The sequence below is a fragment of the Leopardus geoffroyi genome, chromosome A3 (genome assembly GCF_018350155.1).
Source record: "Leopardus geoffroyi isolate Oge1 chromosome A3, O.geoffroyi_Oge1_pat1.0, whole genome shotgun sequence".
NCBI classification, from domain to species: domain Eukaryota; kingdom Metazoa; phylum Chordata; class Mammalia; order Carnivora; family Felidae; genus Leopardus; species Leopardus geoffroyi.
In genome coordinates, this window is record NC_059336.1 from 6,343,478 (window position 1) to 6,369,797 (window position 26,320).

The window sequence follows — 26,320 nt, forward strand, 5'->3', positions numbered from 1 at the left end:
ACACGAACCCCCAAAATCTCGTGCAACGGAACACGAGGCTGGCACCTGTTCCCCCCGCGTCGTCGGACTCACGGACTCATTGCCTGGGAATGAAATGTTCTGAATGCCATCAAGGGATCCCCTGGGAACCCTCCCGGTGCCTCAAGCCGGGTTGAGCTCTGGGCAGTGACCGAGAGGTTTTGTCGGGGGAACCACGGGGGGAAGACGGCGCCTACCTGCGCACAGCCCGCTGGAGAGGCGGGGGCCTTCCTGCAGGAGGCGGTCGGCGCTGGGCGGGCAGAGGTGCAAATCCAAAGGGCTGATTAGAAGGGAATCCACTCCTCACGAGGGGCTCCTTCGGGGAGCGGCTGGCCGGTGTCTGGCCGTGTGCTAGAGGGTGTGCCCCGTGGCCCTCAGGGGCTCATCCTGGGAACAGACGCTCCGTCCTGTTCTCTCCTGAGCAGCCTCATGCGGCTCTCGCGGGAGAGTCACCCCCGTTGCTCAGTTACGGCGGCCGAGTGTTTGGGGTGGCCCCGTGTCTGCGTGCACCCCGTGTTCTATGTCACCCCCCCAAAAAAATCTTACGGCGTGATGTAGTGAGGGGCAGAGAGACTTGATTTACACAGACGCCACTGAACAACGGGAGTGCTCAGCAAGATTTGTCCCAGGCGGTTTCTGATTTGAAAACGTTTATGGACATTTGATGACAGGAATCACACTGTTGGGGTTTGTATCCTGGTCAGAATCTAAAGCACTTTTCAGTAAAAGACAAGTAGAAAAGCAGGCAAGGTATAGGCATCTTTTGTTTTAAATGTTTACTTATTTTGAGAGACAAAGCGTGAGCAGGGGAGGGGCAGAGAGAGAGGGCGACACAGAATCCGAAGCGGGCTCCAGGCTCCGAGCTGTCAGCACAGAGCCCGACGCGGGGCTCGAACCCACGAACCGCGAGATCCTGACCGGAGCCGAAGTCGGACGCTCAACAGACTGAGCCCCCCAGGTGCCCCCAGAAGATCTTTGAGCCAAAATGCTCTTTGGGTCAAAGGGCAAGAATAGGTTCATGGTGTTAAGTGGTCCTTGTCTCAGTTCATTCTGGGGAGGCCCTAACTTTAGTTCTTGGCCATGAAGAGCTAAGCAGCCTGGAGACTTCCCCTCCCATGGCCCTCCTGGCTACAAAAGTGGTTGGGGGGGGGCCGGGGGCGGGAACCCTTGCTCGGCTCCCACCGACTTGACCCCTCTGAGCTGACTTAAGTGCCTGGCAGGTACTGGTGGGAGACAAAGGACCTGACAGATGAGCTGTGCCCACGCGTGCGGTGCTGCGGGAAGGCACGCTGGTCACCGGCCCCTCTCTCGGGCCACTGAGCCCCGAAGATAAAGACCATCAGGTGCTCAGCCCTTCGGGTGAGCGCTCAGGACCACGGTAGCCCCGAGCCAGCCGGCAGCCTGCTCCTCTCCTTCTCCAGCAGATCAGGCGTCCCGCCCAGGGGGACACGGCTACACTGTCCCTGCCTTAACCAGGGGCAGGTGCGGCTCCCCGGGCCTCTGAGGACTCGATGCCTTGCTAGACACTCAAGGAATCTCCAAAGCAAGCTCTTCTCTGGGGGCTGCGGGGCTCTCTCGGCGGGGCAGCCTCAGGGGACCGAGACTGCGGAGTATAGCAGAGGCCAGAGGCAGGTTGGGGGAGGCTGGGGCACCCCGGGGAGGGGGGTGGGGGGGAGGGCGGGGGGAGTGACCCGCAGAGCTGGGATGTGACCTTGATTGAGGGGAAGCAGGGCGGGCTGAGACGCTCAAGTTCTGATGCTGGGGACACCGTGACCGGGTCACCGGGAAAAACCGGACAGAGTAATCGCTGCAAAATAAAATTAAGGCTAAAATCAGGGAAATCGAAACTGGCAGAAATAATGGCTGTTAACATAAAATGCCTCGTGATGACTGAAGCTGTAATTAGTGGCACCTGACTATAAAAAGACCAATGAACCAAGTTTTCTTCGTGAGATGAGAAAACTCCTTGTGATAAAAGAAATCTTAACCAAGTAAGAAAGGTGCTGATTGTTAACAATAACAAAAGGAAAAAGGAGACAGGCAACAACTAAGAAATGGATTAACTGGGCTCTGTGGAACAGGGGCAGCGGGTAGAAGACGGGTAAAGCAGGTTTATTCTGGAGAAGTCCACAACAAAACCCGATGTTGATGGAATTCTGATGAAAATCCTTCTCTATTCGCAGTATGGATGCCTCCTCGGGGGCTAAACTTCCCACCAGGTAGAGGCAGAGAACTTGGGGACAGGACCCTCCGTCCCGGGGCCTCCCCCAGCTCAGTTTCCTTCCTTTTAATGGAAGCCAGGCCCTGGACCAGCTGTTAACCAACCAGCCAATCACGTCCATGCTACAACCGCGTCCAGAAGGCCAGAAGGCCGTGTTGAGACCTGGATACTCACGGCTCTTCATCTGCTGTCTCACGGGACGTTTCAGTGACTGATGTCAACACAGAGCACAGGTAAAGGTAAAAACACACCGATTTTACGTAGAATTCCCTTCATCTTCTGGGAGAAAAAGGAATTCGTAGGACATGGGATTGCTCTGATCACCATCAATGGAAAGGCTGCAATTCCCTTACCAGAACATCACAGAAGACAGAAGACAGAAAACACAGACAGATGGAGGAAAGGCAGATGTGTTTCATTCTGTGGCAAAACATCAGGTGTCCTAACTCTCTTCTGTCTTTTTTTTATTTTTAAAAAAAAATTTTTTTTTCAACGTTTATTTATTTTTGGGACAGAGAGAGACAGAGCATGAACGGGGGAGGGGCAGAGAGAGGGAGACACAGAATCGGAAACAGGCTCCAGGCTCTGAGCCATCAGCCCAGAGCCCGACACGGGGCTCGAACTCACGGACCGCGAGATCGTGACCTGGCTGAAGTCGGACGCTTAACCGACTGCGCCACCCAGGCGCCCCTCTCTTCTGTCTTGAAACCGATAAAGGAAGCTGCCCTGAACCTCGAGGGCCAAGGCCCCGCTCCCCTCTGCCGGCACGGACCAGTTCCCTCAACCACACCTGCGGCACAGTGCGTTTAAAACTCGCTCTTTCTTTGTAAAGGTCAGTTTCTCTTGGCCTGTTTAACTGTTGGCAGCAAAAGCATGAGAATTTTGGTCAAAATGAGCCACGCACACACCCACGAGGAATCGGGAGTCTTTAATGATTTTCAGCATAGAAAGTGCAGCCCATGCGTCTTTCTGGGCGGTGGGGGGACAGGCGCATCTACGGGGGAAGCGGGCGCGGGGCCTGCGGGAGGGGAACCCGCGCCCCTCGCTAGCAAGGGCGACCACGCCGGCTCCGAGGTCTGGGAGGGCGACTTCCCCACCGCGCACACGCCGAGGGCCGACAGAGCACAGGGGACAGCGCCGCCCCCGCGGAGACCCAGCAGGGCCTGCGGGGCGCCTGGTGCGGTACGGGCTTCAGAAGCAGTAGGACGTGTGGGTGACCCAGTGGGCCGACTCCTCCTTGGAGCGCTTGGCGGAGCTGTGGGAAGTGAAGAGGGACTTGTAAGCTTCAGACTCTTCACTGTTGGCGATGGACCTCTTTGTGGCTCCGCACAGAGGCTTCCCGACTTTTCCGGAAGAGCTCCCGTTTGCTGCCGGAAGAACGAGAAGCCAGACGCGTCAGGGTCGGGACCACAGGTCACCCCCAGCACCACACTCTTACAGGAAACACGTCTGTCCGTCTCGGGAATCTGCCGCCACCTCCCCTGGATACAGTGGCAGCCGTCGTCCCGGTGCCCGCTCCTTAAAGCTGCCGGATTCACATCTACCACGTGAAACAACACACCAGTAACCGTCCGCTGCCTTCTCAGCTCTGGCCCCCGCCCCGTGAACGATGTAAACCAGATCGTCCTCCCAAGGGGGTGCTCTCCGCCTCCTTCAACGGGGGGCAGGAACGGAAGTCCCAAGAGGCTGGGTCACCTATGGCAGGCCAGGTGGCCGCTACGTGTAAGGCGGGAACTGGATCCGTTAACCACCGTGGATGCTACTCACAGCACAAGACTACACATTCTTTTACCTGATAATCAATCTGGGTTTCTTTCTTTTTTTTTTTTTTTTTTACATTTTGTATTTATTTTTGAGAGACAGAGTGAGACAAAGTGAGAGTGGGGGAGGGGCAGAGAGAGAGGGAGACACAGGATCGGAAGCAGGCTCCAGGCTCTGAGCTGTCAGCACAGAGCCCGACACGGGGCTCGAACCCACCGTGAGATCGTGACCTGAGCCAAAGTCGGATGCTCAACTGACTGAGCCACCCAGGCACCCCAATCTGTGTTTCTTTTTTTGCGAAATACATATCTTCTCTTAAAGGCAACGAGAAGAAACGCACTGAATTCTGGACTGTGTGCTAAATAGCCCTTTGACACTTGGCCAAGAGGCAGGAGAAGGGCTGGCTCTGAATGCCACGCAGGATGCACATAAAACCTGAGCCTTAAAGGGATCAGGAACATTCCTGCCCAACACCCTGAGCCCCGGGCCACGACCCGACCCAGTGTCCACAGCAGGGTCCTGCTCTCTGTGCAGCCTCGGTAGCTTGATTCCAAAGGCACACTCGGCAAGAAGACAACTGGCTCACGTGCCCAGCCTCCCTCGGGCCGACCCTGGGGTAGAGGGGCTGTTTCTTCGCCTCTAAGAGGGCTCAACGAACTACTCAGAAACGTGACTTCAGACGACCCTGAGCTTTCCAACTCACTCCAATACAGACCGTGACAGAACCAGCTGGTTTACCAACTTTCTGAACAGCTCCCTGTCGTCTCCACAGGACCCACCTGCACTTTTGGGAGCTGAGCTGGCTTTCTTCTCTCTAGAATCGAGGCTGGTTTCTTCGGGCTTCCCTGTCTTAATTTTTGATGGCCCTGGGGATTCTGTTAAAAAAGAACAGTCAGGCAAACAAAAACAAAAGCATATACTTTTTCTATTTTTTTTTGTTTTCAACATTTATTTATTTTTTTGGGGACAGAGAGAGACAGAGCATGAACGGGGGAGGGGCAGACAGAGAGGGAGACACAGAATCGGAAACAGGCTCCAGGCTCTGAGCCATCAGCCCAGAGCCTGACGTGGGGCTCGAACTCACGGACCGCGAGATCGTGACCTGGCTGAAGTCGGAGGCTTAACCGACTGCGCCACCCAGGCGCCCCAGGCATATACTTTTTAAAGGAACAGCGCCACAGCCTTATTTTTGCTCAAATAAGGACCTTTTTAAGCGTCTTACCTTCACTGACATCTGGTTTTGAGACAGACTCTACCGCCTTGGGTTTCTTTGCTTTCTGTAAAAAGAAAGAGCAGACTGGAGCTGTGCTTGGATCCCTCTACTCCGGCGCTAGTGTGGCTGTGCCCCGGGACAGGCCGCTGCCGTGTGTGGAGGGCGGGTGCACGTTCTGAAGGAGACTCGAGACCACGGTAACTGTGTGTGTTTCCAGCCAGGCACTTCTGCGTCACTCGGGAATACACCTGGAGACGCCTGCCTAGCTCTGCATTTGTATTCCAGAAACCACATTCTCAAAAGTCTCAGATGCCAGATTTCAGGGCTAACACCGTTAAGGGTGACTACAAATAATACCAAAGTACAGATGGGAACATCAAGTCCCACCAGCAGAAACATGGACTGAATCGAACCCATTCCAGTAACTTCTTCAAAGTTGTCAAACCGCTTTCATATTTGTTTATTTAACTATAAAGACTTGAGGCTGGGGGCACCTGGCCGGCTCAGATGAAGACTGAGACTCTCGGTCTTGGGGTCTTGGGGTCATGGGTTTGAGCCCATGTTGGGTGTAGAGATAACTAAAGTAAATAAACTTAAAAAAAAACAAAAAAAACAAAACGGCTTGAGGCTATACTAAAAGGCATGTTAGCCAAATCTCAACTCTGGATTACCCGTTAGATTTTTAGACACCAAAATTCCATCACTCATAATAATTATACTGGTCAGCAAAAATTTTCAAAATGAAACTCACCATTCTAAAATCACACAGCCGTGTTAGAACTGAGTCACAGGAAGCACAAACAGAACCGTGTTTATTCACAGAGAATTAATTTAACACGCCATTTTCCAGAGTCTCCAAGAGGTGGCACTAAAGACACACAACCCAATTACTTCAGAAGGCTCCCCTCAGTAGAAAACGTGGAAAAAGGACCTTCCTCGGGCACTGGCCTTGAACTTGTAATATATACGTGCAGAGGGACTTGTAATGCTGTACAAAATGTAAAAACTTCCTGTTCGTTTCACACGCTCAAAGCATGCATTCAAATCCGTGAAGGTAACACCTAGTCTTTAGAAAAAGACTGACAACTGCTGATTTTGAAGCCTTTCGTTCACAGCTGAGGTTTTATATAAAAAGCAAGAGAAGTTAGGACGTGCTCTATCTTGTTTTCAGCTGTGAGCATATTTGGGAAACATTCTGGTATCCTGGTAGCAGTATCTCAGAGGCATTCCCAGAAGCTGCGGTGAGTATTTTGCAGAGAGGGGTGTGCTGGCTCCACTGGGCTTTGAACACCTTGGCAGGAAGCCTGGGACAGGAGACGACTCACTGAAGTGACATGGTTAACGACCATACAAACACCGGAGCTTCCTCTGAAACACATTTTCTTCCCTTTTGTGCTTTTTAAAAACTGAGCTGGGTCAACGATAGCAACGAAGAAAACGAGCAGCTCCTTTCTGGAAATCGTCTAAAATATCTCGAGCCTTCTGTGTTCTCTTTTTGTTCTCGTGATGATGAAATCCTAGTTAATTCAGAAAACCAGTGCAGGATGCGTGCACTTACATGCCAGAGTTCCTTTCCCTTTTATGATTAAAACAATGACAAGTCCGAAAAATCTCTAACTATTCCGTCACTGGTAAATGCATGCCACACAGAGGGTTTCCCCCGTGATTTTATGCACTCAGGCTACTGCAACAAATTCTCTAATACTTCAAGCATTCCTTTGACTTAGTTCTAATCACAAAATTTCTCCCACATTTACCCTGAACCTCACTTTGTTTTTTATTATTTTTAACTTTTTAAATACAAATTTTTTTGTTTCTTTTTTTTTTGTAATCTCTCCACCCAGTGTGGGGCTTGAACCCATGACCCCAAGATCAAGAGTCGCACGCACGACCAACTGGGCCAGCCAAGTGTCCCCAACATTTTTTTTAAAGAATGAAAAATTTGCTCTTCGTGAAAAGCCACAGGGATCATCCGCAAACGCTTTAAGAAATAACAAAATTTCCTGCTGGAGGCAGAATGGATGGCACATCGAAGGACTTCTTAGCCTATAAACTGTTTTCAGCCCGGTCGTTATGGCAGCTCATTAGGCAACGAATCCACTGCTTGTGGAATGTGACTTTAAGCCCAGGGTCACAAAACAGAGCCTTCACGTGGCACATCCACCCAGAGCTTCGGTCGCCGCGGGTGACCCGCGAGCGGTGGTACCACACTCCCAGCCAGTCCCCCGGCACAGGGCGCAGGGAGGCCAGGAGGGATCTAGTTGTGGGCAGGCTGCTTAGTTCCCTGCCACCCGGAAGTGCCTCGGCGGAGGGTGGGGATCGCAGGCTTCCGGGGTCGGGCCCCCCACCCACACCTCTGGGGGACTCCCGGGACCTGCAAACCTGAGCAGCACGGCCTCTCCTGAGGCGCTGGGGTGACGGTAACTTTCCGCTTCTATTTTACGAGCTTTGCACACCCAGCACGGGCGCTTACCATCAGTGACGGCGCAGCGACCCTGGCGGCTGCCCCTCCCTCGGGCATCACCTTGTTGGCCCTCTCCCCTCCTGACGACACCTGTCCTATGCAGGAGCTACCGCCACCCCAAGGTCACCGATGAAGAAGCTGAGTGCAGGAGAGCTGCACCGCGAGCCCCGACGGGAGTCCCTCCAGAGCCCCAGCCCCCGCAGGTTGCGAAAGCCACCTCGATCGCGGCACACCCACCAGCAGCCGCCAGCAAGGCCGCTCGGCGGTTTGCAACTGGCCCCGAAGCCGAGGCGGCCGAAGCCTCCGGAAGATGAGGGGCAGACGCGAGGGCCGCATTACCTTCCCCAGCTTTGCCTTCTGCCGTCTCTCCTCCATCCTTCCCTTGAGCGTCTCCACATCCTCCTTGGTGCCATTGAGCACGATGACGTCGTCTTCCTGGAAGGCAGCCCCACACTGAAGAGGGCAGGAAACAGGACATTCCGTCACCACGCGGAGGGCAGCTACCCCTGAGACCCTCACCCTTGCCCAACCACCGCTCTGCAAACCCCCGGGAAATTCCTGGAGTGTTCTGCCTGTATCTCAGCTTAGCCAGCTTTTGAGTCAAGCTCTGCTTTGCCAAGTTCTGCGTGTGGAGCTAGCGTGGCAGGCCCGGGAGGGCCAGCTCTGAAAGGGCCTGCCTGCAGGTCAGCCTCCCTCTAGTCTCTGGCGTCTGCAAATCTGGATTTCGGGAGGGTTCCCAGCATTTTCTGTGTCGGGCCGCTTGCCACACAGGTGTCCCCGCCGGACCTCTACGTCCTAGAGGGACCGGACCTCCAGGCGTGCAGGAGGAGGGCCCCGTACACAGCCCCTAGCACGTGGGGGGTGTTCGGGAAAAGCCTGTGTCAGGAATCATCAGCCACATTTATGCTTGTCTCACGACGACTGACTTCACGAGAGCCTGTGATGTGCCGCTCGCCGCTGAGCCCGGCCTGGACGGGAAGCGGCCCGCAGAGCTCCCCTTCCAGGCGGAGCCGAGGGCTGTGAACCCGACCCCGCGTCAGAATCTCCAGGCCTCATGGGACCCCGGGCCGGTGTCCGACTCGGGGTCTAGGGTGGGGCCCAGGAACCTGCATTTCTCAGGTCTTCTCAGGTGATGCGGACGCTGCCTGTGGGGAACCCTGCTTTGGGCAGCCTGCTCTGGAGTCCAGGGACAGGGCCAGTGAGGGGAGTGGGCTCAGTCCCAGCAGGAAGCGGGGGGGGGGGGGGGGGGGGAGGGGTAAGGGGAGAGGGGGAGACCCGTCTGGGGGCACAGGCTGCTGCCCATTGTTATTGCCACAGGGGGTCTGCCTGGGGAGCCCGCCCTGCTCAGGGAAGGATCCTGGCCAGCGTCTGTTTGGTGGTGTCTTCCTCTTCGTGTGGGTCCCAGGCAGAGAGACACTGGTGGCTTCTCTGGGCCTCGGTTACCTCCTCCGCTAAATGGGAAGTAAAATGAGCTCCCGGCACGGTCCGGGCTGGGGCGAGACTTCAGGGTGACCACGCAGGGGATTCAGCACAGGGCTGGGCACCCAGCGGTCAACCAGCGTCGGCCGCCGCGGCCAGTGCGCGTCTTCCCGTGGGAGAGCTGCCCGCACCAGCACAGGCCCTTCTCCGGGACACATGTCCGTGTCTCCAACGAGCCTCCCCGGGAGAAACCTCGCACGTGTGTGGCCGCATCTGCTTTGCTGGGGAAGGTGCCCTTTCGCGGAGGGGAGAGCACGGGCTCCTCCCGACTCTGCCCGAGTCTCTGTCCCTTACCGCCTGGCGACGCAGCCTTACCGGACCGCCGTACGTGTGAGCCGTGAGCACGACTCAGGGGCTCCTGACCTCAGACGCTCCTGGAAAGTCTACCCTGCCCGGAACGGGAACCGTGACGGCCCCACGGCACCCAGAATCTCCTACAGAACACATTCTCAGCACGGGACAAGACACGAAGCCCTCTTCCTGAACGCTGCCGAGCCTTTCCCAGCTCCTCCTGACACACGGGAGCCGGCCAGCCCGTGCTGAGCCCTCAGCTGCTGCCCCAGCTTGGTCTTTACTGTGCTGCTCGCCTCCAAAACCACACAGGACCACAGCAGCTCCTTCCCTAGGGGCATCTGGCAGGTGCCACGACTGAAGAGACCCTCCTTTGGCCCACAAGGCGTGCCGTCGCGGCCACAGGGAAGCTACGTGAACGACACAAGGGGGTGCCGCCAGGGCACCGGGCTGGGACGGCCTCGAAGAACAGGAGCTTGCTTTTCGCCGTCAGTGCAGGGAGGCCTCCAGGCTCTGCAGGACGACCCCCGGGAAGCCCCAACACCGTGGGGGATTTGGGGAGAGCATTCTCTTGGGGGGGTCCCCTTCTTGGGTAGGAAATGAAAAGGGATCCTCAGGACCAGAATCAGGCGGCGGACAGGGCCCAGCGGTGTTGGGGCCACCGCGTCAAGAACCCTCCCGAGCGCACACAGGAGGCGAAAGGAGTCCCCACCTGTCCCGCTAGCCTTCCCCCTCCTCCTCCCCCACTCCAGGCTTTCCACCGTTCCTCGGCACCCCCCTTCCTGGCGTGTCGGCAGTCAACTGTGTCTTTCCTCTACGTGTGACTGGTTGGTTGTCTAGATAGGACTGTGGACCCTGTGCTACATACAGTTGTGGTGGGTTGTGCCCCGAGTTGTATCTTTAAAGTTGAATTCGCCACTAACAATAAAAAGTCGGGAGCCTTTCATACGAAACATCTTGCTTTCTCTCCCCAATTCAAAAGATCCATTAATACCAAACCCATGCTCTCAAGGCCTCAACTGCTGGGACCTGAGCAGGGCTGTCCCCTAGAGCCTGGGCACGGGACCCTCCCACTGGCGACAGGTCCTGTCACTTGCTCTTGGGGCATGCCTGACCTTGGCAGGCTTCTGCCTGGCCCCAGAAACTTGGGCGAATGGTCTACCCCTTGGGGACAAGTGAAACCAGGGCAGGAAGACTTCCATCTACAGTGGATGTGGCTGTGGACTGAAGGGTCGAGGGAGGGTCACTTTTTTTTTTTTTTTTTTTTAAAGTTTATTTATTTTTGGGACAGAGAGAGACAGAGCATGAACGGGGGAGGGTCAGAGAGAGAGGGAGACACAGAATCGGAAACAGGCTCCAGGCTCTGAGCCATCAGCCCAGAGCCCGACGCGGGGCTCGAACTCACGGACCGCGAGATCGTGACCTGGCTGAAGTCGGACGCTTAACCGACTGCGCCACCCAGGCGCCCCTATGGGGAGGGTCACTTTTGAAAGGGAGGGGAGTTGCAAAGACATAGGTGGCTCAAAGGGACTGACCCTCTCTGCTTATAAAGTAACACATAGTGTAAGTAAAAAAACAACCATGTTTTCCTGCAAATGCATTTTTCTATGTGTACAGTTACTACACAGCTGACATCATGCATTTTATTTTTTTTTAAGTTTATTTTGAAAGAGAGAGAGAGAGCGCATGCACAGAGGAGGGCCGGGTGGGGGCGGGGGCGGAGAGAATCCCAAGTAGGCCCTGCCTTGTCAGTGCAGAGCCCGATGTGGGGCTCGAACTCATGAACCGTGGGATCATGACCCGAGCTGAAATCAAGAGTCAGACGCTTAACTGACTGAGCCATCCAGGCACCCCAATCATGTATTTATCTTAAATTTGCTTCCTTTTATCACTTATAACTTAGATGTCCAAAAAATGGGGAAAATAGATAAATCATAATGCATTCTTGGAAAAGAGGAGCAGACAATTATTTTAAAGTTTCTGACAACGCAGAAAGTGGTTTATGCTGCAAGAAAAAGACTACAAATTGTGTAACCATATGACCTCCGGATATTACATTTTTTCTAAAGCACTGGGGGAAAAAAGCCAGTGGGAAAGTGCCGCGGAACAGAGGTAGAACGACGGGTAATGTGCTGCTCTATCTGTGTATTCAGAAGACGAACAAACGGAAGCCGTCCCTCAGTCACTGTCCTTCCAAACGGCATTTGCACTGAGCGACCGATGGCGTGCGTCTCTGGCCCAGAAACCCCACTTGTGGGCCTCGCTTTGTCTCCATCACACAAGCCTGTTTCCCGTAGCAGTACTCTGGGGAGTGTAATAAATCAACATGTGCCTGTGTGTGTGTACTGACTTTTAAAATAGTGCTTCCCTCTGTCACGTCTGACCAAGTAAATCGAGCTCAAGTGTCTGGACACGGGCCAGGGGAGAAGTAGCTACCGTGTACGATTCCCATCTCGGCCTCACTGTTTTTTTTTAACGTTTATTTTTCATAGAGCGCAAGCTGGGGAGGGGCAGGGGCGGGGGGGAGAGGATCTGAAGCGGGTTCTGTGCTGCCAGCAGAGACGTGGACGCGGGGCTCGAACTCACGAACTTCGAGACCATGACCCGGGTCGAAGCCAGACGCTCAACTGAGCCACCCGGGTGCCTTGGCTTCACTCTTCTTGATAGATCTGCCTGTCTGTGGTAAGCCTGAAGAGACAGCAGCGAAAGAGAGAAGCTCTGAAACCAGAGAAGGGAAAGGGCTTAAGGGCACCGGCATCCAGCAGCGGAGAACGGAAGCGGCACCGACGGCGGAGCGGTGGTACGGCCCCCCCGGAGGAGCCGGAGGACAGGGACGGGGCACAGGCTCGCCTGCGTCCCTGAACTCAGGCCCTCCGGAGAGCGGGGCTGAAACACCTGGATTGTTCCCAACACTATTCAGGAAGCACCCAAGGTTTTTAAGTGACTTTCACTCATCCCTTTAATGAAAAAGGATCAGATAACCAACTTTGGCCTCCTAGTTTTAAAAGCATTTATGGAATCTGACCCACGACTGCCAGGATTCCACCCGGCTTTCAGAACACCAGCATCACTCTGCGGCCCTTCATCCGGGCCAGGTGTTTATGGCCGTGGTCTCCTGTTTTGTGAGGCAGCGATCCAGTCCTGAAGAAACACTCAGAGAAGCAAACGTGACTCTCTTTCAAGCTACCGGTCAGAATCAACAAGAACAAAATCCTCCAGGGACGAAAGGGTAACGAAACCTGCCAAGCAACTCTGTTCATGTGATTTAAGCGGGAGCCACGGGAAGAGAAGCAACGGGCGGAAGAGAAAATCCAGGCTGGGCACGGACACCGCCAGCGAACACGGAACGGCTTTTGGTAAACGCTTCGTTAACTACACACAGATCACAAATGGCAGACGCTGAGCAGGTACGATTACTAAAATGTTTTTCCTTGCTTCCTCCGTGGTTTTTTAAAACAGAAATATTGCAACATCAGTAACATTTTTAGGGGCACCTGGCTGGCTCAGTCAGAGCATGCGACTCTTGATCTCAGAGTCATGAGTTCAAGCCCCACGTTGGGTGTGGAACTTACTTAAAAAAAAAAAAGGAGTACCGGGGCGCCTGGGTGGCTCAGTCGGTTAAGCGTCCGACTTCGGCTCAGGTCATGATCTCACGGTTTATGGGTTTGAGCCCCGCATCAGGCTCTGCACTGACAGCTCAGAGCCTGGAGCCGCTTCTGATTCTATGTCTCCCTCTCTTTCTGCCCCTCTCCTCCTTGCGCTCCGTCTCTGTCTCTCGAAAATAAATGAATGTTAAAAAGTATTAGTAATATTTTTATTTTTATTTTTTGAGAGAGTGTGCACACAAGCGAGCGGGGGAGAGGGGCAGAGGAGAGACAGAGAGAAACCCAAGCAGGCTCTACGCTCACAGTGAGGAGCCCGACACAGGGCTCGATCTCACAACTGTGAGATCATGACCTGAGCCAAAATCAAGAGCTGGACGCTCAACTGACTGAGTCCCCCAGGCGCCCCCAGTCATATTTGCAAATGCAGACGTAGCAGGCATCTTTTTCTCTCAAACAGTCCTCACTCTTCGTTTCAGCCCAAGACAGCAAAAGTGGAGTCTTTTCAAGGATGCGATTAGAGTTTTAAATTTAAAATGCCACCATCTGTTCTTTCCTCACACGGGAGACAATAACTAAGTCGGCCTCAAGGCCACGTCCAAACGCTCAGGCCTCATTTTGAGCCCAAACATACTAATGTTATTTCTGTTGTAGTTTTGAGTCGGGTGCCCTGAAATGGACTTTTCCTCTTTGTATCAAAGCGGCTGGAAAATGTACGCATGTTGTGACTAGGACATCTATGTTACTGGCCAGTCGGACAGTGTTCAAATTCAAAGTTAGTCTGCTATTGTAAGTTGAAATAGTTTAAGAAAGCCTAATGTTCTAACTTGGGTGTTGGGCATCACTCTGAGCCCAGAGACAACAAAAATAACAGATAGCAAATTTTTACTGCTGTGGCTAGAGTGACATTTTAAAGACAAACTTGCAGTAAATGGAGAGTGCTGGCGGGCGTGGTCTTGGGGGTCAACACTAAGCGCCCCAGTCCTGCTCAAGCCGAGTACCTCCCCCAGCCAGGCTCAGTGGGGGCTCCACCTATCTGCTCCCGACCCCCATCCCGGTGTTCCTATGGGACCGCATCGTGAGTCCAGCAAACGGAGATTAAATCATTTAATCTGGGTAAGCTAATGTAAGTGCTCTAAAACAGTAATATTCTAGAACATACAGCAAAATATTTTCAGTTCATCTTTAGACATGCCCATTCATTATCTGTTTACCCACAGAAATTATCTCTGTAAAACAAAAACAAAACTAAAAGAGTTTGTTTATACAGGATGTCAACTCCCCTGAAAAGTCTTTCCTATTATTTTTTTATGTGTATTTATTTTTGAGAGAGAGAGAGAGACAGCGAGTGAGCAGGGGAGGGGCAGAGAGAGAGGGAGACAGAATCCAAAGCAGGCTCCAGGCTCTGAGCTGTCAGCAACAGAGCCCGATGTAGGGCTCAAACTCACGAACTGTGAGATCATGACCTGAGCTGAAGTCGACGCTCAACCGACCGAGCCACCCAGGCGTGCCCCCCCCGCCCCCCGCAAAAGTCTTTATAATAAATTAGATCCCGTCCTAACAAATTCAAAATGACTGCCCTTAAAGAAAGTGTTCAGTGGAAACGCACGATACCGAACCCATGCTGCTGACTTTCGTTTCTGGCTGTTAAGGCTCGCTGTGGGGTGGGGAAGGGGGGACTGTGGATGGATGAAGAAAAGAAGAAAAAAATGTACACACCTGGTCCAATAATTAGGGCAGTAACGTGTTCTGAAATAATTTCTCGGACGTATTCTATGCTCGGACAAAAACATAAAAAGCCACACAATTCCATTCTGAGAACTAGAAGCAAATCATCTGTTACTATGTGGAGTCTAGCATTCCATAAGGGAAAACAATTTAAACGCCATCCTTAACCACAACTTTGGTAACGATTTCTACTGGGAGAGACTCTCCACTATCCCTTGGACGTCGTGTGTCTTCAGTGAGCTCAACGCGTGACCTTCACTAACATCGCGCCTGGTGTGGAGGCTACTTCGCTCTGCTTCGCACTGAGCACGCTGGGCACACACTGCCCCCCGCAGGCTCTGGCGACGGGGGCTGAAGCATTTTAGGGAACGTGAGGCCCAGGGAAGAGAATGTACGTGACCGACAGAACGCTCTGTCACACGCACAAATTAGTAAGTTTGGGAACCATCTGTGACTTCGGTAACACGTGAGCAAACAGGATACTGGAGCGCTAAAAATGGGTCTGGTCCGGACCAAGAACCTTCCTGTCTGCTCCATAACACCCAAGGATAGCTACCCCTCTTTCTTAAAGCCTTTGAAATGAATAAACATCTTAAATATGACTTTGTGTGGAGGAAAAAAACGGCTCGGAAATCAGTAAGACTGCGCTTTTTAATGAGCTCGTGTTCCCCACAGTTGAGAAACACCACTCGTGTGTCTTGGAAATGAGTTCGGTGGGAGAAGAGTCACGTGACAACAATTCCATTTTCATTATGGCAACAAAAGTGGACTTCACATTAGAGACAGAACCGTCACAAGTCGCCAAGAATCAAGGCCGGGACACGTCCGCCACGCTGACAACAGGCACACCCCCAGCGTACAGAGGAAACGCCGGCACGCCCCAAGAGGTGACAGAGGGGACGGGGATTTCCGGGGTCCCCGCTGGATGCTGGTTAGAGCCGCGGCAGGAGCCACGGCAGTGGGGGCTCCAGGGCCTTCATCTGGGAGGCTGGTCTGACTGCCTTTAAGAGCTTGTGGTGAAGCAGTGACAACGGAGCTCATCTGCTGGGGACCCTGGTCCCCGCTGCACGTGGCACCTAGGGCACAGCGGTTTCTCAATCCCAGAGGGAACGCGAGCAGGAAGGCGGATCTACCCGGGCACCCGTGAGCACGGCACTAACACCGGGAGGTAGGAAGGCGGCGGACGAACACAGCCCAGCTCGCGTCCCTGTCTCTGCAGAGGGGACATACATAAACCGCTTAGCCCAGGTATCGCCCGAAGGACAAGGGATTCCACGCGGGACCTGTCTTCATTCAATTATCATAAACGACTGAAAAAGTCTAATTCCCTGTGGCAGAGCCATGGTTTACACGGGGTGTAATCTGTCAGTGGAGTGAGGCCAACAACATTTCTATGATGAAACCAGAATGTTTTACTTTAACCACAAGCCTAGAAACAAAACCAAAGATGACAAGCCAGAAAACCTCCAAAACCTCCTCTCCATACTAAATGTAATAAACTATGGCACGTGGTTTCCCTTTAACCAAAAAAAAAATTTTATTTTATTTTATTTTTTTTAGAGACAGAGTGCAAGTGGGGGAGGGAGGCAGAAGGAGAGAGAGGGAGAGAAAGAGAGACAGAGAATCTCAAGCAGGCTCTATGCTCAGTGAGGAGCCCGACGTGGGGTCAATCCCATGATCCCCTTGGGATCATGACCTGAGCTGCAATCAAGAGTCGGATGCTGACCCAGGCACCCCTAACCAAAATTATTAAAAGCAGGCAAAAGCTTTGATTTCATTTCAAGAAGGTATTTCCTCCTTAGTGAATTTCTCCTTTTATGATACAGGTTTTGTTTAGAGACCAGATATGAAATGTGTCAATTATAGTGAATACAGTATTATATAATTTATAATACATAATTATATAATTTATAATACCGTATTATATAATTTATAAAAATGTCTTCAAAATTACATCATAAGGTTTCACGTTTGGGGCAATCAACAAACATTTACCAAACTGGCACAAAAAACTTGGCATATTTGGGCAGTGGCTGCTTTTTATTTTTGAAGCAGGATGGGTGAAAAAGAAAACCACAGGGAAAATAAGTACATTCTTTAAATTCACAGTCCACAATCAGCATTTATAATTTTAGCTCAAAGTTTAAGAGAAGGATAGCTCACAATGCTGCCTAGTCACTGCTTTATCCCAATGGCATGTGAAATAATGATGTGGAAGGGAAGGGACCAGTGTCCAATCTGAGACAAAACACTGCTCAAAAGCAAATGGGCTTTTTAAAAAACTGAAAAAACAGCAATAGGCAGAGATATGACTTTTTATGGAAATCAGGAGCCAGGATTTATAAGCAAGAAAAAAGTAGTTACTGATAATGTCGACATCTTACATGATCAGTCTTCTCCCTAAATTCGAAAGGATGCTCCCTGCATGCACTAATAATTAATTAATAAAAAAATAATTAATCAAAACGCCTTGGGTCACCTTTGTTCCTATTAAACCTATTCGTGCATTTCTACAGGACCCCAGAAAGGCAACTAAATTATTACCAAATAATTTTATCAGGTAAAGACATCTTGTTTTTAATCAAGGAAGCCTTCTCTAAAAAATTCATAAACTCGTTTCAACAAATCAAATTCTGTGACGAACAAATTCTCTTGATATATTGCCTCCTTTACTGGAAAGAGTTATAAAATGATACAGGATAACAGCATAAAATGATGTATTCACGTCCAAAATAAGTATTTGAGATTTTTTTTAACCTGCCAACGTTAAGGGCAGTAACACATGAAAACATGCTCAACATCCTGAGACATCAGGGAAATGCAAAGTGAAACCGCAGTGAATCAGCACCTTATACCTGTCAGAATGGTTAAAATGAATAAATCTGACCACACCAAGCACGGGCGAGGATACAGAGCTGCTGGAGCTCTCCCACTGCTGTGGGCAAGTGAAACAGCACAACCACTCTGGACAGCAGTCGGCAGTTCCACTCTTAGGTATTTGCCCCCAGAGAAGCAAAAATGCAGGTCCTGTTAACATCACCCCGAAAGCCTACTGATTTAACATTCCAGAAGTTTCTACCAAGGGCTATTTTTGTAAAACTGCCATTGCTCCTAATTTAGAACTGTGTTTAAAAGGAAGAGAACATCCTTCCACTAATCACCCTACTGTGCCAAAAGAAAGCCTTAATCAAGCAACCTCGTAATTATGAGGTTGCTGAAGCAGTCATCAGGATTTTCTGTGACGTCAGTAAATGTGAAGAGATCCACAGCAGTGTTATAAACAGCTACTCACCGAGTACTACTCATGAGAGTAGTAAACAGCTACTCACCGAGTGCCGCGTGTGGCCTGAGTCCCTCCAGGATGGCTGTACTCAGTTCTGACATCATGTTACGTACGGGGGAATACGCGTGGCCAATAAACCCAAGAACCACAGCAGATCTTTTACTTTTGTAAACCACGTTTTGTGGCTACCTTTTCAGTTTTCCCAAAGGCTGATGTATTTCAATAATCTGAATGCACTGCTGTTAATTCTGCGTCAGCAAAAGTCACCTAACCAGCAACCATTACATTTTGGTACTAAGGACTATCCCTTTTGGAAGAGTTACTGAAACACAGAAACAAAACGTCCGTACAAAGACTCGCGCACGAAAGCTTACGGCACCTCGTCATATCCCAACACTGGGAGCAATTCCGTGTCCTTCCACAGATGAACAGATAAACGGACTGTCGCCTGCCCACGGGACAGCGTACTGCACAGCAATAAGGAGGAAAGAATGGTCACAAATCTAATGAGCTGCATGACATCTCGAAATCATTACCCAAAGTGAAAAGAGGCAAAAAGCAGTCTACAACTCTGTTTATATGGTTCCAGACCACGCAGCTGACGTACAGAGACAGAGAGGGCACAGAGGCTGCCCAGAGACAGGGTGCAAGGCGGGCGGAGTGAAAGGGGCACAAGAAATCTCTCGGGGGGGGGGGGGTGGGGGGGATGTGTGTCCTGACGATAGCGGTGATGGTTTCGCGTGCACGTACGTCTACGGAGCTGAGCACACTTGGTGCTTTAAATACGTGTACTTCGGCAAAGCGGCAGGCTGGGGGAGAGTTATGCCACCCTGAATCTATCTGTTGTTCCCCTAGGAAGCCTAAAGGGAAAGAAACTCAGGCGGTGGTGATAAGAAGGCACCTGGAGCTGAAGACATGAGCCAGCTGCGGGCCACGAAGCCCGGACTCCTCGTGTGCACAGCCGTGTGCGTGTGCGTTTTTCTTTATTTAAGGGACCCACCTCCGGAGGAACCGGAGGAGTCCACCTATCCAGCAGCGGTGGAATGTGGCTTTTATCCAGATGAACTGTGTTCAGCTTTATTTGAAGGGAAAGAGGCCGCCCCCCAAATTGCAACTTTTTGTAAAAACCCTCACGGTTCTCAAATACTCGCTCACTTGCGCACACCAGGAAACTGCTCCAGGATTTCCCAGCAGGTGCATTTCATAACCAGACCCTTGTCTGCAGAAGAGGGCAATTTCTCTTTGGCATATATCGTAACTACTCACAAGGACCTGGCTATGTTTGTGCAGCTGCTCAGGTCTATTTATGTGCCTCAAAACCTTTACTGTATTCATGTTGACAAAAAGGCCCCAAAGAAGTATAAGAGTGCTGTGCAAACCCTGGTGAACTGTTTTGAAAATATTTTTATTTCATCAAAGAGAGGAAGAGTGGCCCACACTGGCTTTACAAGACTGCAGGCAGATCTTACTTGTATGAGAGATCTGGTCCGTTCCAAATTTCAGTGGAACTATGTCCTTAACCTTTGTGGACACGACTTTCCAATCAAAACCAACAAAGAAATCATACACTACATCAGGAGCAAGTGGACTGATAAAAACATCACTCCTGGAGTGATCCAACCACCACACGCTGCATCCAAGACAAGTGGAAGTCGTCTTGAATTCACCCCTGAAGGAAGAGGTATCTACAGATCTCCAAACAGGAGATTCAAAGATGAACCACCCCATAACTTAACCATTCATTTCGGAAGCGCTTACTATGTACTAACGAGGAAGTTTGTAGAATTTGTACTGACGGACATCCGCGCAAAAGACCTGCTCCAGTGGTCCAGAGACGTCCAGAGCCCAGAACAGCATTACTGGGTGACTCTGAACCGACTGAAAGGTAGGAACATCCAGCGATACAGCGTCTGTTGAGATCAGAGGCAACAACAGATGCTTATTCGTCAGTGGAAATTGTATTTCACGATTTACCACGGCTTGGTGAAGAGCTCTACTTTTGCAAGACCTCTTCCACTTTGGGGAGTACGGGAGGGTCTTTAGGGGTCTCAGGTTGGCTGAGAGAGGGCCATGCGCCCAACCAGCCCGGCTGCTTTTGTTCCCTCTCCAGAAAGAAGTGTGACCGATATCTGAGCACAAATCTTCAGAAACTTCTTCATGTCTTCATTCACTTATTAAACACCGCTGGGTACCTACGAGGGCCAGACATTGTGCTAGGGGCCCTTTTAAGAATGGAAAACATTAGGGGTGCCTGGGTGGCTCAGTAGGTTGAGCATCCGACTTCAGGTCATGATCTCATGCATGGTTCGTGAGTTCGAGTCCCACGTCGGACCCTCTGCTGTTAGCACAGAGCCCGCTTCGGATCCTCTGTCCCCCTCTCTCTGCCCCTCCCCAACCTGTGCTCTCTCAAAAATAAACATTAAAAAAAAAAAAAAGAATGGAAAACATTAAAAGTAGTAATTTTGGGGGTGGCAGACATGATACCTCAGGTAGGTTTTCTGAGAGAGGGAAGTCTGATGTCCTCCCTTAAGTGGACTTACTTTCTCTTTGTATAAAGTTGATGTGGCTTCAAGTCTGAATGGTTATAATCGGTCCAGATGACGGTGCAAACACTGAATCCAGCAGAAATCGATTAGGATCTTAGTTTAATCGCTCCTATCCACTGAAAATCCTATTTTCACATCCCCTCAGAGGGCTGTTATGGGGAAACCCAACATCATCATGCCAAGGGTGCACTAGATGCGCTCAGGAAGTTACCAGGGATGGAGACAGGGGTGAAAACGAAAGGCAGGACACAAGACCTTGGCCACGGCCGCCGCCCGCCCCCAAAGCGTAGCCTTTCAGCAGATGACAAGCGAGCACTTGAAGCAGGGTTGGACTCCCCTCCACCTTTCTCCCACTACCACATCTGGGGTGGGGGGAGCACGGCCAGGAAGAGCTGGCACCCTAGGGCCGAGCAGCTGCCCGCCCGCTGTAACGCTCGTTCTGTTTCCCCTTAGATGCCCCGGGAGCCACACCTGACGCTGGCTGGGAAGGAGACATTCGAGCCATTAAATGGAGGAACGAGGAGGGAAGTGTTCACGATGGATGTAAAGGTAAAACTCGAACGAAAGCAAAAGCAAAAGCCTTCCGATTTTATGAAAACTATACAACTGCTGCCTGGATGACATCGGGAGACGATCGTTGGCAGAAGTAGTGAAGGGATTCGTGAGTTTGCAATTACATGGGGCAATTTTTTTTTTAAACTTCTTATTTATAATATCTAGACAGAAAAGCTCACAAATCGTTAAGTACTTGGGTTGATAAATTTTCACAAAGTGAACACACAACTCGGCTGCAACTTTACAAGTTTTAAGATAAAAATACACGAGCTGGCGGGTTTCTTCCACCCGCCCCCAGAACTCAAATTTAAACATTTATTTTAAAAAAGCTCTGTGTCTCCCTGGACCTCTACCAGAGCAGACAAGTGAGAAATGCAGGCGATCGATCGATCGGATCGTTCCAGAGCTCAGAGGGACTTCCCCTCAAACTCTTGCTGAGGGGAAGGTCTTTGTGCTTTGCCCTCAGGAGACTCTCCCTGGGAGCTGTGAATTCTTTTGCCCCTTTGTCTGGTGTCCGGTGGTTTTAGTCACCAGGACAATACAGAACAGACTTGGGGTGGGGACGTCAGTGTCCCTCTTTGGTGAAAAGGCTGGAAAAGCAGCAGCTGACTGCAGACTCAGGCACAGCCACTGGGAGAAAATGCCTAGGGAGTGGGAGACCCAGAACCGGCCTCTGGTCCTGCCATTCACGCCTACTCTCCCCACCGCTCTCCCCACCCACCCGCGGCCCAGGGTGAGATGGCTGAGAGGAGCAGAGGTGACGGGAGAACAGTCACAGCACCATGCGGACAAGCCCGGTAGGGAGACGTGTGAACGCTCTGGGAGCCCATGAGGAAAGAAAAACAAGGTGTCTGATCTTTACGGGGCCGCAAACTGTGTTGGACAGAGAAGGCAGGAAGAGCGGGGCAGACGTGTGTGCAGGCGGCTGGGGCACAGCATCCTCTCTCCCAGGCATGTGGCCTGGCCTTTCTGTCTACACACAGCTTCCCAACCACCACAGAAAATACCGCACAGACGCAACCACTGATTTTAATAGCGCGTCTAGGTGTGGCCCCTCGGGCTTGAGTCACAGTAGATCAGAAATACAAAAGCAACCAGGTTCACCCAGTTTCCCAGCTGTTTCAAGGACTGATCTCAAAGAAACAGGTTGTAGACAAATTAAAAAAGGTAAAACCCAATACCAGAGGATAACTCAAAGACCAGCAACTCCCGGGGCCATGTACACAGCCACTCTCCTGACAGGTACCAGGTCGGAAGGGCTGGAATAATTTTCTAGTGTTTTCAATAAATAGTTTAGCCACGATTCAATTAGGGGGCTCTTCACACAATAAGAAGGTGACAGTTACACAGGCTAAGAAGCAACCCTGGCCTTTCTTTAGAAAGCAGGGCTCACTGCCATTACACACTGGGGTTGACAAGACCGGTGAATAAATGCTCAGGAAAGGCCAGGGTCGGGGCTCTGATGCACAGAGTAAGTAAGAAGTCACAAAGGGTGGCTGCTATCAATAACACAGTCATGATTTAGAATTCTTATAACGACACCCTGAATATTTCAATATTCTGTAAATCTTAACAAAAATCATTGTTGCCCCAAAGCGAACACTTCAGCAAGTTCTTGCCGCTGCTCACTTCAGACTGCAAACTGTCCACTAGGAAAGCAGCGAGACAAGTGGCCGCCAAGAGTCAGCCCCCGCCTTAGGCCGAGCCCCGGCAGTGACCGGGGTAGAACCTTCCGGAGCCCTGCGCTGGGCCCGCAGTCAATCCTCACAATGACTCTCAGGTCCTCACTACCGTATTCACACCTCACAGATGAGGACCCCCAGGCTCAGAGAAGTGAGGTCACCCCCAGTGTCACAGGAAGCAGCACAGGAAGCAGCAGAGCTGGGTCTCTAAGCAGGTGCAGCTGTCTGCTGCCCCTCCAGTGGACGAGCATGCAGAGTGACGGTCGTCCTGCTGTCACCCGCAACAGAGTTTTGTTTACTTGTAATCACCCAAACGGCATGCACCCAACTCTGAGGACTTTCCACAGGCCTGTGCCCCCTTCCTGGCTCACATTCACGTGTACATACAGCAGAGACCATCCAGCCACCACCGAGGTGCAGCTGATTCGTTTTCCACTACGTCCTACGCTGTTCACGCAGCTTGTCTCCACAGTCGTACTTTTCACCTGGTTCAGGGTAATTCTATGGAGAGTCTGTGACACTGTGCCAAGAACGCCTACCAGTGAGAAAGATGTCAGTCGTGACAAGAGCCGCCGCTTACAGAGGGCTTACTCTGCTTGGCCCTTTACTAGATGAACGCGTGCTCACTGGGGGAAGGTTCTTTCCACCTTGTTCCAGTCTTACAAACAGCACTGGACGGTTCTACGCGTGCAGTTCCGCCCCTTTTCTGTATTCCCCTCAGATGGGCTTTCAGAAGTAGGATCGATGGGCTGGCGTGGAGAGAAAAGCAGGGCGGAGCTGAGCAGAGAGCAAGGTCTCCAAAGTGGATCGACCTCTGCCTCCCACACAGACCGAGCGCTCACTCCTCTGCGAACCGGAGGTGGTAACGAAGCACCTTGCGGCACTGGCCGGGGGGTTAACAGAGAAAGAAGGAAGAGCTGAGTGCAGCGTCAGGCACCTAACGTGTGCTGCTGACTTCGTCGCGAAGGAATCCAGCACTGGAGTCGACCCATGATTCCAATTTTAATGACTTCTATCTGTATCAAACGCTCACTCTGCACGGGCAAGAGAGGGCCGAAGCAACGCCACGTTAACACCGACGCAATTCCTGCAAACTCCCCACAACCAAGGAAAACAAACGTTCGTGGGGCCCAGTTCAGAATTTAGACTTGGCCCGGCAAATGCATGCTAAGACGTCTCCCCTGTACTCGTGACTAACGAACATTCCACAGTGTCCCCTTAAACAAAGTAGCCATTAAACAGAAAGAATGAAAGCGTCCCTGGCGCCACAGATTCAAAACCCAACCCAGAAGCCCCAATCAGAGCAATCGCGGAGATCATGTTTAGTCTGACCTCCCGTGAAGCAGGGGCCTTCCCGATGACCTTGGCATCACTTTTTGGGTGTGAACGTAAACTGACGAGACAAAGGCACTAGGTTTTTGTGCTTCTTTCTACAGGGCGCTACGTCCACGAGAGCTGTGTGTATGGACCAGGAGACCTGCCGTGGATCATTCGGTCACCTTCTCTGTTTGCCAGCAAAGTGGACTCGACAGACCCCCTGGTGGTCACGTGCCTGGAGAGGCGGCACAGGCTCCAGGCGCTGCGGCAGGCAGAGGTCCCTGCGGAGCCACACTGGCGCTTTCAACAGGAGAGTCATTTCAACACGACACGGAGCCGCTGAGCTGGACATTTGGAAGCGTCTGTGCTCTTAATGGTATCGCCGTGTCCCTGACTTGTGATAAGAGAACATTAACCAAAGAAGAAAGAATGAGAACTGATTCCTTGGTACAACCTAGCCCTAAAGTGAACTCAGAGATACGCTATTGACAAGACTTTCCTATAAATCACAGGCCGCTCTTACAGCTTCGAGAAAGAAATCACGAGAGGAAAGGTATTGCTCAAGGTACCGTTGGGGGCTCCTGGATCAGCCAAGTGAGGTCGGACTGCCTCAGTAAATAGCTGCTGCAAATCGAAGCCTCAAGTTAGAATAAAAACAGATCTTGCTTTGAAGATACTACTGTGTATGAGATTCTAATCAAGAGCAAACTCTCACTGAAAACAAAACTCTGCTGATCTAAAACAGTGCTCTTTGGCTGGGAACCATGTAACTTTGTTCTGGTAATCCTAGAAAAATACAGAAGAGTCCACTTCTTTTGGGTAAAACGAAACTAATCCAGAGCTGAAGCACACCTTCTGAAAAAGGATGCTATAAGCTTCTGGAGTCAAGAGGCATTAATCGTACCTTCTGCCCTGGTGGGTACGTACTACGTCTGGTCTGACACCAACCACAACCACAGGGGGCTCTGGGGCATTTGAAATGTGGAGAGTATGCCTGATTAAGTGACTTTTTGTCTTTATTTAACTTACAAAATTTTAATAAACTGAAATTTTAATAGTCACATGTGGCTGGTGGTTTCCATATTGAACAACATAGGTCAAAGGCGGGAATGATCTTAATTCTCCCTACTCAACAGACTCGGGTCTCTAAAGAGTCCATAACTTTTTCATTGTCCTGTTGAGGATTTTCTGTATCTTCTCTTTCTCTAAAAGAGTTCATGGCATTGTACAAGACTGAAAACGTACAACCATTAAGTGGCACCACATAAAACAACTAAAATAAAGAAGACACTGAAGAAATAAATGTATAATTCAAAGGCAAAGTCTAACGCCTTGGGAAACTGAAGCTTTGCAATGAAACGAAATCAAATCTACTTAGTCAATGAAAATAGCCCTTGGAAAGCACAAAGCTAGATAGAAGGAAAAGAGCCTTCGAAAGCACAAATCAAATGTAACCACAGAACATTAACATCACCATTTCAACAAACATTTCTTCCACCTCGACGCCTAATTCCAAGGAAAGCGCATGCTGAAAATGTTAAGACTGTCAAAGACAAGGCCACCAAGAGCCCCACGACAGCACAGTTCTGCTTTTCTACACGTTTTTTCTACACAGGGCTCACGGGTGGTACCAACCAGCTACGTTCTGACACCCTGTTCAGAAAGCTCAAATTCACCACGACCGTGTCCCTGTATTTTAGAACAGCTCACTAACAAGTTAAGTGCAAAACCCATTTTTAGGGGCGCCTGGGTGGCTCAGTCGGTTGAGCGTCTCGGTTGAGCGTCGGTTGACTTCGGCTCGGGTCATGATCTCACGGCTCGTGAGATCAAGCCCCACGTCGGGCTCTGTGCTGACAGCTGGGAGCCTGGAGCCTGCTTTGGATTCTGTGTCTCTCTGTCTCTCTGCCCCTCCCCCGCTCATGCTTGGTCTCTCTCTCTCTCTCTCTCTCAAAAATAAACATTCAAGAAAAATTAAAAAAAAAACAACCCCATTTTTAAAAAAGCTGGTATCTTTCCAAGTCACTTGAAACATGAGCCTACCTTCATTTCCCTTCAATGTCCATTCACAGCATGGTCACATGACTATGAGTGGGTCCAATACAGGCGTCTACTTAAGAGATTTGCTAGGAGGAGGAAGCACTTAGAATTCTAATGTCTGAC

General features: G+C 51.1%; 2 protein-coding genes across 5 annotated transcripts in view; one reads left to right on the plus strand and one right to left on the minus strand.

The window, feature by feature from the left end:
• Window positions 1-3,151: 3,151 nt before the first annotated feature.
• The window catches only part of RTF2 (replication termination factor 2), a 41,295-nt gene continuing 18,126 nt past the window's right edge, over window positions 3,152-26,320 (minus strand). For 2 of the 4 annotated variants that reach the window (XM_045444159.1, XM_045444157.1), the window contains 4 exons: window positions 8,017-8,130; window positions 5,223-5,277; window positions 4,780-4,875; window positions 3,152-3,606 (listed from right to left, as the gene is read on the minus strand). In XM_045444159.1, coding sequence (XP_045300115.1) covers window positions 3,431-3,606; window positions 4,780-4,875; window positions 5,223-5,277; window positions 8,017-8,130 — 441 coding nt within the window. In that variant the 3' untranslated portion in view covers window positions 3,152-3,430. Of the gene's footprint in view, window positions 3,610-4,779; window positions 4,876-5,222; window positions 5,278-8,016; window positions 8,131-26,320 lie in introns of all 4 variants that reach the window. The other 2 variants (XM_045444156.1, XM_045444158.1) reach the window with 1 other exon arrangement.
• Window positions 7,270-24,503, plus strand: LOC123579964 (beta-1,3-galactosyl-O-glycosyl-glycoprotein beta-1,6-N-acetylglucosaminyltransferase 7-like). Its single transcript, XM_045444155.1, has 5 exons — window positions 7,270-7,280; window positions 12,784-12,854; window positions 18,916-19,945; window positions 21,060-21,155; window positions 24,280-24,503. The coding sequence occupies exons 3-5, from the start codon at window positions 18,976-18,978 to the stop codon at window positions 24,501-24,503; spliced, it is 1,290 nt and encodes a 429-aa protein (XP_045300111.1). The 5' UTR covers window positions 7,270-7,280; window positions 12,784-12,854; window positions 18,916-18,975.

Bases quoted from the DNA above. Each gene is read 5' to 3' on its own strand.
- LOC123579964 (XM_045444155.1), top strand. From the start codon at position 18,976: ATGAGCCAGCTGCGGGCCACGAAGCCCGGACTCCTCGTGTGCACAGCC. The intron at 19,946-21,059 runs GTAGGAACATCC...GTTTCCCCTTAG, and splicing joins GACTCTGAACCGACTGAAAG to ATGCCCCGGGAGCCACACCT. The intron at 21,156-24,279 runs GTAAAACTCGAA...TTCTTTCTACAG, and splicing joins TGTTCACGATGGATGTAAAG to GGCGCTACGTCCACGAGAGC.